This window comes from Pristis pectinata, chromosome 12 (genome assembly GCF_009764475.1).
Source record: "Pristis pectinata isolate sPriPec2 chromosome 12, sPriPec2.1.pri, whole genome shotgun sequence".
Classification (NCBI taxonomy): domain Eukaryota; kingdom Metazoa; phylum Chordata; class Chondrichthyes; order Rhinopristiformes; family Pristidae; genus Pristis; species Pristis pectinata.
Genome location: NC_067416.1, coordinates 13,014,712 through 13,027,769, shown reverse-complemented (window position 1 = coordinate 13,027,769; position 13,058 = coordinate 13,014,712). Strand labels below are relative to the sequence as shown.

Genomic DNA, 13,058 nt, shown 5'->3' with positions numbered 1-13,058 from the left:
GCCTGATTACTGCCTTATCCAACTGCTGCATAAATCTTATGCTCCCATTATCAATTGAGTGACAATGACCTAAACTCTCAAATGTCTGCAAATTTAAAAGGAACTGGGCATTAATTTTAAGAAAGTAATTGACTACTTTAATGAAATACAGAAGGGAATCATTGCAAATCTGTTGAATTATTCAGAGTGAACAAGTTTCAAGAAGAAATCAAAGACTGACAGGCCCACTGGGTTCAGATTCCACCCCAACATCCACATTCAAATGTATTCCAGATGGTTGATGCATCCTATGCATCAAATACTTCAAAAAGACATCCAGTAAATAAAGTAATTTTGGGTAGTTCCAATTATTATTGATGTACATGGTAACTCCAATAGAGCAGAAGAGAAACAACATTTGTGGCTAAGTATATTCTTCAGAGTTTTGCCTTAAGACGTTGAAAGAAAAGCAGAGGGTGTATTCTCCAGTGGTTATCTTTGTTTATAATGAAGATGGGAGTCTTGGGATTTAAATGGATCCTAATTGTATATTAAGAATTCTTAAATACATTCTGGACCAATTATAGCAAAAAAAGTGCCCTTGATAACACAACACTAATATAAATAATTGGTGGAAGAGGAATGTGTTAAATAAATAGCATCTTTTTGTTTTTGAAAAGAATAAAAAAATGCATTTATTTTAGTTCGAGCCCTTTCTCATGCCCTTATTTTGTTGGGTATGGATAGGTGCCATGTTCACTAAGAGAAATGTAACCCTCTTAGGAAGTGAGGCTCTCTGCTAAAGCATGCTTCACTTGAGTTACTCCACATCAGCTAACTTTTGAAGAAATTCATTCAACCTGCAGTAGCTGGAGTCAGTGATAGGTCTGAGTGGTAAAGCAGTCTTTTCTATTTAATTGGTATTAGTTGATTAAATACAGTTCAACCACTATTTTAAAACAAAATCAAGTCCATAGAATCAGATATAAAAATAAGAGAAATAAGAAATAGAAATAATGCATTGAGAAAATATAAAATAGGTCTCCGTTTAAAATTATATACAATTAAGATAATGTTTGTAGAGTGTTGAAATGATTACTAAAGAACTAAGTAATTTACTTTCATCCTTCAGTAGGAAAAACCCTAAAGCTCTGAAATTCACCCCCTAAACTTCTACAATTTTCCTCTCAGATGCTTCTTCAGACTTTTCGTTTTGAAGAGCGTTTGATTATCTGTCCTTTAAATCTCCTTGTGGCTCAATTTTGTATGATAACTGCTCTGTAAAGTGCCTTGGAGCATTAAAAACATGTTAGATCATATCTTGCAATGTGCAATATAGATACAAGCTATCATTTAAAGTCTAATCAAAATACTACTGCAGAAGGGTAGTCAATTGGAAAAACCATCTTAAAGAAATGTGCACTAAAAATATTGAAGGTTCATCTCATAAAGAACCTTCTTTGTTGGACATGGCACATACTACAAATTTTGGATAGCTTTCCTCAGGCATAAAGTCACATTTCCTTATACTCACTGTGATTTTGTCCCCATAGTATTCAGAATGATGCTGCTTGAAGGCTTTTCTTGCATGTTGATTATTACTTAGACAATTATGTTGGTCAGTGGATGCCTTGCTCTTCACATCTTCATAATTTGTGGGCTTTGTCAAACTAAAGGACAGGAAAAATTTAACTTTAATGCAACAATAAGTGTAAAGTTGTTTGTTTCAATGAAGTTCACTGACCTCTCATATAACTGAATCCATTCTTTGTATTACAATCTTACTACATGTTGTCATGTTTGGAATTTCAATGTATAGCCCTTTTTGGTGTATTACAGGCTAACCTGAGTAAGCAAAAATCTATTCCAATAAAAAAAAAGATAATCTAAACTTTTATCCCCCATCTATGGATACAGCCCGATCTGCTGAGTATTTCCAGAACTTTTTAAATCAGATTTCCAGCATCTGCAGGATTTTTATATTCAAATAAGATTACAGTGTCCTTCACAAATCAAAGTTAATGGAAACAAACTGATTAATGTCAAGTGGTAGCCATTACACAAGCTCTTCCCTGCCCCACCAACCACTGCATAGTACAAGGGTTCCTTACGAAAAGGATAGGCAAGTTACGTGCTCCTACGTGGAAGCTGATTTTAGTTTTGGGTGAAGAATACACTGCAAAATGATAGTTCTGCATGTACCACACTATATTATGTCTCCCTTGCATCCTATCAAGGGAAATACACCCATCAACTCCCCTATCCACCTATAATGGAGAAAATTTACAGTAGCCAAGTAACCTACCTATCAGGATGACTTTGGGAGATTGTGCAAACACCACACGCACAGCATGGGAGGTCAGGATTGAACCTGGGGTGTTGGAGATGAAGCAGCAGCACTGCCTACTACACAAGGGTGATAAAAATATTCAATGACTATTTTTTATAAGGCAGAGGTATATAGATTCTTGATAAGCAAGGTGGTGAAAGGTTACAAGTAGCAAGTAGGTATGCAGAGTTGAGGTTACAGTCAAGTCAGTCGTGATCTTATTTATTGATAGAGCAGGGTCAAGGGGATGAGTAGTCTCTGTTGTAATTCATATGTTCACACTGCTGCATTTATTGAATTTACTGCACCTATAGCACAATGATTGCATTAGCTCCCATACTGCACCAGATCACCTGCCTCGTTATACATAATTCAATGTAATTTTTTTCAAAATAACATTACACTTTTGCTCTTATCTTTCTGAAGTCACTTAAAGTCTGCACTCTACAGACACTGTACGCAGCAGGTACTGCACATTGTGCCTTAGAGCTCAGATTTATATCCCCAAATGGCCTGGATTTCAAGTCAGCTGACTTCAATCTCCCTTTTCAACACTGCCATATTTATTAATTGCAAAGAAGCTATGCACTATATAATATATACGCTTTCAACATTCAGTTATTCATACTAATCACCTCACGGTATCACTGCATTCTAATACATTATTCCAATTACAAAAATTCTTTTTGAACGCCACTAATTGAATGGTTGCAGAGTAGGGCAAATTAACCTGAAGCTTCAATCAACATACCATAACCCCTCAAAGAGGATTTCCAATTCATATTCAAAAAGTATAATTCTATTGCTGTGATTCTCAAAACCATTTCCTTTGCCTGTCAGCCACTTTGCATTCCACATTTCTATCTTTCTTCTTATTCATTTCCAGTTATTGTATTTCTTAAACTCATTTTGCCACCAAAAAGATATGATATGTATTATATGTTAATGTTTTGCAGGAGAAATGAAAGAAAGATTTTGGGATTTGCTTTACCAGTATAAAATTCCAATCTCCCAATGCAACTGCATTAATATGTTTAGTTTAAATCTGGATTCAATTGTTACATGTTTTAATTGTTACAAGTTTCATTTAATTTGCATTAACTATAAATTTAAATACAACAATTTGCTCTTGCCTAAATTGTGTTTTTATTAAAACAGCATCTTGCTGTGAACAAGATGTTTCCTGGAAAGCAGAGCTTCATCTCTGCACGAAATATCAAATGTTACGTAAGCTCTGTTTTCTTCCTGATGTAGATACAGTTTTGAAAACTATAACCAGAATGCTTAGATCAATTTCAGTACACTTTACCTTGCCAACACTCCTGGGGTCCCTGACCAGAATTAAACCCAGTCAGAACATAAAATAGCCTTTAGCTATAGTGGAGGTGGGGGGAGTTAGAAAGGTCACATTACAACAAAGGTCACAGCTGTAAGGAAAAAGGTGACTGGTGAATCAAGTCTCTGCTAATTCCTATTATAAAGGTTTGTAATAGTGATCTGAGGCGTTCTGCCCTGATCACTATAGGATTGATCTAAATGAGGCACTCCTTCATCAGGTATTGTCTGAACTCTAAAGAGAGGAACCTTCCTTCATAGCCTGCTTTTCATTCTCATATTGGTGTGTCAAGGACATGATGGACTTGTTCATTCATGGCTCTGTTTTTGATCTCACTCAGAAAAATGAATGAAGTGAACTGGATCGAATTAGCTATGGTGAAAACTAGGAACAGCTCCATTTATAGAAGTGTGGCTGTAATTTGTAGTGCCCTTTATTCATCTAATGTCATTCTCACGTCAAACAAGCTGGAGGATATCGTGGTCAATTGCTCAGATGGCCACAGACCAAAGGTTAAAGAGGCTGGTCCTAATTACCACACATGACAAACTGAAGCCAATTTATTTGTAGAAGGAACTGATTGTAAACCACTTAACGGCAATGCTACCAAAATATATATATATATGCAAACCTCTAAACAGAACCATATCTGAACCTGATGAGCAACTTTTAAGAATTAAAGTTAGTGGTAATAGTTTACTGAGATAAAAAATAATGTTGATTTTTTTGTTGTTTTGGTGCTTTGACAGAATAAACCCTCAGTATTAAGCTTTGGTTCCACTATGCTCTGTGTACACATGATTAAAATTAGAATGGTATTTGAAAGTCTAAGTATCTACCAGGAAGAATAAATAGCAGCAGCATTTTTAATCAATTTCATCTCGAGTTTCTGTTGATGTTCATAAACCACAAGAGACCAAAAATAAATTCTTGTCCATTGACATAGAAAAGAAACAAATTCTCAATCATGCACTTCACTGTAAACGCCAAGATGGAGGAGTTACATAGTGAACTATGATGAAGTAAATCTTGGAACTCCAAGTGCATTTTGGAAAGAACATTTCTTGGTATAGTAGTGGGTTTCTCCAGCTAAAGATTTGCAACATTGCCCTAATTTTAGTAACATAAACTAGTGATCCTCCACATGGTTAGATAAAGTACATATTGTACAAGCAGTTAGTTGGATAGCTCAGATCACAAGCATTTAATCCTAGGAACATAAATGATGAGTCCACAAATGCAACATCAAATTAACCTGCAGTTGTCCCTTTCTGTTACAAGAACTTGCACAGAGCTGAAGTTTTTCCAATTTCTTTCATCGCTTTGGAAAATAAAAGGAAAACTCTGTATCTTGCAGAGCTTCCTTGCCCTGACAACAATACTGCAGACTTGCAACAGGGTTGGGTGCTATGCAATTTTGTTCAGTGACTTAGGAACATGGATACAGGCCAATGACTGAAAACAGCATTGCTGGCTTGTAGGATAGGAAGAGTTGTTCAGTGAGTCAATGACAACAAAAGATGGTGGCCTCAGTTTTTCGGGAAGATATTTTATAATTCCAGAATATCCAAAACACTCTGATCAACTATTATTTATAAATCTCTAAAAAGGTCAGGAGTTCCTTTGCTAATTTCTTTTCCCTTGCTTAGGAAGATGAAGATTTGCTCCATGTCCACTGCTGCCACAACTGAGTTCAGGTAGCTCAGCATACTCCCAAAAGTGAACCCAATTTGTCTACATTTGTTCACTAAGCTTTTATCTATTTGGCTTTTCTACACGATCACAGGTATTTTCAACACAAACCAGCAACAAGGTTTTCAGAAGTTCAGAAATCATCTCCTGGTTACCAAGGATCCACCAAAAGGAATTGGTAATAACTTGTCCACATAAACTGCTGTGCTTACCATCAGGCTGTCCAGTTACTCCCAAGAGCTTATTAATTACTTATCTTGTTTCTCTACAGAGCGAGTTAATTAACCGTCTGGTATCTCAATGGAACTTGCTAATAACATGCCCAGCATCTCTTCTGTCTTTTATAACACATTGCTATATTAAGCTTTCTTTTACCACTTGTCAAGAACTGCAAATTGAGAATTTTTCACAATTTGTATTACTTTTTTGGTAATTTTGTCTTAAAGTCTTTTCACATTAACAAAGGTTAATAGATTGTCAGAAGAACTCATCACACTAATGTTTATGCAGCTGAATAATATTCACAAGTACTGCAGACTGAAACATTTTCTCCTGCAATATATCTCTTCACAATTTAGCAATGAACAATTATTGATTGTAAAAGCAGCAAGAGTGCAATGAACAGGCAAACCTGGCTTTCAATTATGATGGTATATGAATCTGGTCTCAGTCTTGCAGAAGTATGGTATCAAAAATATTCAAAAGATGTACAATAGCCAAAGTATTGAAACTGAACAATTTAAAAAGGTGCTTTAGAATAGAACAGAACAATACAGGCCCTTCAGCCCACCATGTTGTGCCGACCTTCAAACCACTCCTAAGACTATCTAACCCCTTCTTCCCACAAACTTAAATGGTGATGCCACCAGTCATCGATTTTGCATTTTGTGTGGTCTTCTATAAATGTGATAGGCAACAAGACGTGCATTTTATGATGTCAATTGTATACTTGTCTTTTAGCTGACACTCACAAGAGGCAAAATTTTTACATCAAAAACTGATCTCACATTCAGTGTTTGCTTCCTTTGAATTGATATGCAAAGAAAAGCACTAAATAGCTTATATCCACTGCAGTAAATTATTCATTTATTGTAAACTAAATATTGAAAAATGAAAATCTGACACTAACCAACAAGCAAGATGGCAGAAAACAAATTTTTCTCAGAAGCTTGCAAGAGAGATATCCAGGTCCCATCTAGGTTCTTGATAACTGTGATGGGCCAGAGAGTTAAACTTCAAGCTCCAAGTCAGAATTCACCATTTTGTTATCCTGTCTGTCCAAGATGAGATCAGTCAGTCATCATGATCATGACTGAGTACAAGATTTGGGATGTCATGTTGCAGCTGTACTAAACAGCAGCAGACAGCACTGTGTGTATTATATACAGTTCTGGCCACCACACTACAGGAAGAATGTGGTAGCATTAGAAAGACTGCAGAAAAGAGTCACCAGGATGTTGCTTGGAATGGAATATTATAGTCATAAGAGGTTAGATAGTCTGAGTTTATTCTCACTCGAACATAGAAAGCTGAGGGGTGACCTTATAGAGGTTTATAAGATTATCAAGGGCATAGATGGTCTTTTTCCTATGGCAGGTAGAGTCTAAAACTAGAGGATATAGGCTTCAGGTGAGAGAGGAGAAATTTAAAGGACATCCGAGGGGTATGTTTTTCCACAGGGGGTGGTGGTTACATGGAACAAGCTGCCAGAGGAAGTGGTAGACGCCAATGCAAGTACAGCATTTAAAAGGCATTTGGATAGGAAAGGAGCAAAGGGATCCAGGCCTATTGTGGGCAAGTGGGATTAGCATAGGTAGGCATTGCAATTGGCATGGACAAATTGGGCCAAAGGGCTTGTTTCTGTGCCGATGAACTCTGACCATAACCAAACTCTACATCCATAATATAGTCCACATCCACCTGTTTTACCTCTTTTGTGCCAAGCCCCTCTGGATTTGAATGCCTTGTTAGCTACTTTCCATGCCGTATCTTCATGCTGTCTCATTATTTAAAAAAACCTATTAATTTATTGGCTGTGAGCATCACTGGAAAGGTGAGCATTACCAATCTCCAATTGCCCTAGAAGGTGGAGGTGAACCACCACCTTGAACTGGTTCTGGTAAGGTAGGGAATTCCACATCAAAAGTATCAAACCGCAGCCTACATAAATTCTTCTTCCTACAAAACGTACCTCTCCTGCAGTTTGACAGGTCAGTTCAATCAGAGAAATTATACATAAAGTTAGATAGAAATATAATATCTAAACAAACCATTAATAATACAAAGGAATTCCAATGGGAGTAGCTTTGGCATGCAAAGAATGATTTCATTAGGAAAATAAGGAAGACCCCCATGTGGTAAGAAATCTTACTTCCTCTATGTTCAGGGGTCTTCACATACCAGAGTTCTAACCTAGCACTGATTAAGAGGAAAACTGTTTCATCTAAACTGGAAGGAACACATTTGTAGTCAAAACAAACTTCAAAATTACAAACCATCTTTGGCTAAAAATTGAAGGAGTTTTGTATGAAGACAGAAAATTCTGTCTGTTATGATATTTCTTAAAATTAGCTCAAGATGTGGTCCTCTTGCACTTTGCTGGAGTCTGCTCTATGTTAGATATCAATGCCTTGTGGTTCAACCAGCCACTTAATCCTAAGATTAGAGGAAGCAATATGTAGTAGGCTAGATCTTTGAACAAATAAATTAAGCCTATTAGCTACTTACCTAATTTCAGAGACATTAGGTGGTAAATTCAAAGCAATGATCAACTTTCCATATAAACATCAAAATATTTCAATAATTTGTAGATTTAAAATAAAAATCTAGAGTATGCATATTTTATAAATTACAGATCATTTGGGGGGAAATGACTTGATCAAAGCAGACTGGGCCTGCTACATAACTGACAACACACAAGAACTACCATTTGATTACTCTTCTCTTCACCCATTCAAAATTCTGGCCTGTACACCACAGGGTTACTATCTGGACAGTAAATACTTGGGAATTTCTACATAAAAATTAAATTATACTACGTGACCAGATGAATAAGAAATTGAAAGCATAACAAGCTGAATTCTAACTGCTGATTGTTCAAGCTGATTTGAATAGACTGAGTGAATCCATGGATTGTGTGGTTCTACCATTAGGGATACCGAGATTGTCAAAGTGTTGCATGCATGTTATGAGAACGATAGAAAAGATTGCACGTAAAAGGACAAAATGGAACAGTCTGTCCAACCTAACTTTGGTTCAACATATTATTTAAATCCAACCAGGTTCGTTATATGCAATTAATGGGAAGACTTCTTATGCACAAGTTCTAAATTCATAAATAACTGTCTTTCTCCACAGATACTGCCAGTCCTGAATATTCCCAGTTTAAATGCTCAAGTGTTTTCATTCCAAGGATTGAACGTTTTGTAAGCATGTTCAAACACTAATAAGTATGTAGAACATTAGAAGAGCCATTCTATCCATCTAATGACTTCCCACTGTGACTGACCTTAAGATTTTTTTTTCATCTTATTACTTATGACCTCACTTAGGAGCATCTAGTTGATGTTTGAATCCATTTACATTCCAGTGGTCTTCCCTGGTGACAATTCACAAACCTATTACTCAGAAAGAATCCAAGTCGACACTTTCCTTGCTAATTTTAAGCTTGTTTACACGGGACCTGCACAATGAAATTTCCTTTGTTTCTCCCAACTGTAAAACTTTCTTCCCACATGCTATAATTCCTACATTGACTAGTTCTTTAAAGTACCTCTAATTACAGAACATATTATTTCCAATTTTTCCTTTCCTCATATTACCTTCAGACTTTTAAAACCAAAGTTGAGTGCCACACAAGTTTATTTCTTGATATCTTATTTCAGTCCTTGAACCCTGGAAGCTTAATGTGAAGGGGCAAGTCTTTCACAGATTTTGTAATGTAGACTGACTGCATTAATAGGAGATAAAAGTTTATAAAAGGTACACTTTTGCATACATTTTTTGCAGGACGTCTACATAAATGGACCAAACTGATATTTAAACTTTGATCTCAAGTAGCAGCTGCGTCTTTGTTTCAAATATTTCAGCATTTACAGCACAAAGCTATCTGTAACGTGGTTGATTAGAGGGAAATAAAATCATACCAAGTCCAATTTTTAGTAGGCAATTTTACAAAAAAAAATTTAAAAATGCATTTCTGAATTTTCTAACCCAGTTAGCTACTGGGATATGTGGATGTCATCATTGATAGAAAAGGTAATAATATTCTTTTTCAAAAAAATTCAAATAATTATTAATGCAAATCTTTTCTAGCCATGTTGGCAGAGTGTCTGGATTGTTCAAAACTAAAAAAAGCTAATCTTTAAAAGGCAGCAGAACCTCTTAAAACTGGGCCTATTGCCATCCAGTTCAAAATTAGGTACATATAACCACAGACACCTGACATTATCTGTATTAATAATAGCCCAAAGATTGCTCTTTATGCACTGAGCATAATGAAATTCTTATAAAAATCATTTTCAAAGTATGCTTGATGTGGCTGTTTGGCCAATGATAATACAAGTTATTAAATTTAATTTGTCTTGTAGATTAGCTCCAATCCAGCAGGAAGCAAAATGGGTCTCGATTACTGAACTTTATTAGAACTGCCACAAACTGAAGTATTATAGCAACATAATAATAATTATGTAGATTGATCAATGAATGACACTGCAAAAATATTTTAAGAAAAGGTTACTTACCTGGACATACCATCTGCTTTCAAATCTGTGAAGAATGGATTTTTGGAATCAATTTCAAAACTGCTGTGAAAATTTCCAGAAAAGGGATTTACTGGTTTGGCATCACTGAAACTTTCTGACTTCATGTTGGTAATCTTTTCAGGCTTTTTGACATCTTTCTTGCCAGTCACACGTGCAAAAAGACTAATTTTCTCTTTCTCTTTATCTTTCTTGGCCTCTTTCTTAACATCAGACAGTCTGTAATTTGCTGCATATTTGGTATCTAAACTTGTGTCTCTGATCTCCCATGAGTCACTGGTACTATCAAAAGGATTTCTACTTCTTGGCAATGTTGCGGCCTTTTGTGGCGACTTTGTTGGATCAGCTCCATTCTTTGGGGCAGACACTAGGTCAAATTGATCAATCTTGGAGGTGTCCATGCTTTGTGATCGTCTGTGGGGTGATTTTGGAAGGTAGTCACTCCCTGCAATGTTTTGAATTAGAAGGAAAAAAAATTGTGAATATCAAATCTACATTTGATTTAAAATGCATATCAGAAAAACAAAGCAGCTGGAAAAAGCACCTTTTAAACTGGGAACCCTAGAATAAAATTTTACAAAAAAAATCTAAATGAACAAGTTTTTAAATACAGTGCATCTGATTTTAAACATTAAAGATCTTAAATCCGATTTATTTGACAGGTCAGAGGAGAACAAGATTTGTTTCAACACTTTCAAATACAGAACATTTACTTGTTGGTAAGAATTTATGAACCAGTTCCCTTGTACAATGTAGAATACAAGGCAGACTCAAAGCAAGTCATTGTACCACACCATAATGGAGATTTAATACCTGCATGACAGAGTGTCGTGCTGCAGTTGCCTGTGTCAAGTTGTTGCTCTAAACTTTAAAAGCATACAGGTGACTGTGAAATAAAGATTAGAAGTCCCTCCATACAAAGGAGGCAGCAAGCATTGTTTTTTTTTGAAAATAGATAGCGAATCATCTCTATAGTTCCTCGTGGATGCTATGGAGGCTTGGCAGCCAATCTCTAGGAGGCCATTCATGGCATATGGAAAGCCCAGGGGATTAAATGAGTGAAGGATAGGTTCATTATTAAATTATTTCAATAACTCTTTTGTGCCCCTCAAAAGCATTAATAAAATTTGTAAATATACTACAATACAGTCACGTGTCACTATTGACAGCATAAAAATGTAAATCTTGTAGGCAAATAGAATGATGTTAATTTCTCTTTCACATACATTTCGTGAGCGACAAGTCCAATGGGCTTTTATACAGGTTTCAGCCCCTCTGTCCAAAAGTAAGATGGCTTAAAACTGTGACCTTTCTGTATCGAGCTTTGCAGCAGCTGCTCATATCGTCAGTGCGTTTGTCATCGTGTAATTTTGTACCTTGGAGAGTGCTGGTCTGAATCAGTCAGTTGTGGATAGCTCCTAGCAAAGGAAGGCCAGCAAGTTTTGATAAGTTGTACTTTTGAATTTCTTTGTGACTGTACCAGGAAGTTTTGGAATGGCAAACAAAACCCTACCCTCCGATAACAGCTAGTCACATTACTGCAAGATTCAACTTAAATTGTATTTGATCCAGTTTCTCTCCCCTCCTTATTCAAATCTCATCCAGCAAGACCTAATCAACATTCAGACGTGGGCTGAGAAGTGGCAAGTAACATTTGTACCACTAAAGAGCTGAGGAAAGAGAGAAGCTAACAATGTACCTTTGGTATTCGTTGATATTACCATCATAAACACATCCCCTCACCACCAATGCAGTGGCTGCATCTACAAAAAAAAAGTGCTCCATTTAATTAAAAAAAAAGTGCTCCATTTAATCCAAAAAAAACATTTGGATAAGTACATGGATTGGAGGGGCTTAAAAGGGATATAGGAAAAACATGTGCAACTAGCTTGGTGGGCACCATGGACAAGCTGAGCTGAAGGGCCTGCTTCCATGCTGTAATACTCTACGACTCTAATAGGCCAGCATATTCTACCAGCACTTCCCAAACCTGTACTCTCTACCACTGAGTAAAAGGTTTCAGACAAATGGAATGCCATTCTCTGTATCTTTCCCTCCAAGTTGCACACCATCCTGATTTGGAAATAAATCACCATTCCTTCTTTATCACTGGGTCCAAATCCTGGAACTCCCTACCCAATAACACTATGGGTGCATCTTCACTAGAAGGACTGCAGTAGTTCAAAAAGGCAGCTCACCACCTTTTTGAAAGCAGTTAGGAATGGACAATATTGCTGGTCTAGCCAGCAACACCAAAATTCCCCCCAAAATGATTAAGTTATTTAAAAATACATTGGGAACATTCAGCACTAACCTACTTATCTGTCAACTATGTGTGTACGGGTAGACCATTTGCCCAACATTCTCTTCAGTGATTTCCCTAGCTAAAAATGGGAAACAGGGAAGATGCCATCTTTAGATCCCAGATGAGCTTCTCTGGTCTCACTACAACTATTAGGCTGTGAATTCAAGTTGAAATACTGTTTGTAACATCAATATCTATTCTGCTGTCCAAGTACAGTATTCTCAATCTACAACTTCTTCACCGTCAAGGCCTTCTGTTTATATCACAACATCAAGTACCTGAGCAATATACATAAAGGATCAGGCCTTTTAACCCCTGCCCACCCTCTCCTCACCCCCCACGATTTAATAAAATCATAAAAGTGATTTATAAAAAAAACTGTAAACTCAAGCATTTTTTAATGTTAAGGTTCCTTTTATTCTCTTTCAGGATGCTCCAAAGCATTTTTCCCCAATCGAAGTACAATCAACCAGTTGTGGTATTGTAGGAGATGACCAGATAATTCGTGAAGATGAATGAATTACTGCATAGTATTTCCTTGTAACAGTGTCAATGTGATCCACCTGATAGAGAAGACAGGGTCTTGGTTTAGTGTCCAATCCAAGATGTCACATTCTTTAGCACAGTATTCTCCCAGGACTTCAGTGGAGTGTTAGT

General features: G+C 36.5%; 1 protein-coding gene across 1 annotated transcript in view; it reads right to left on the bottom strand.

Annotated features, from left to right (window-relative positions):
- LOC127577012 (rab11 family-interacting protein 2) overlaps positions 1–13,058 on the bottom strand; it is a 55,476-nt gene that overhangs the window by 10,675 nt on the left and 31,743 nt on the right. Inside the window, 2 exon segments of the mRNA XM_052027871.1 lie at positions 1,514–1,649; positions 10,079–10,541. Coding sequence (XP_051883831.1) covers positions 1,514–1,649; positions 10,079–10,541 — 599 coding nt within the window.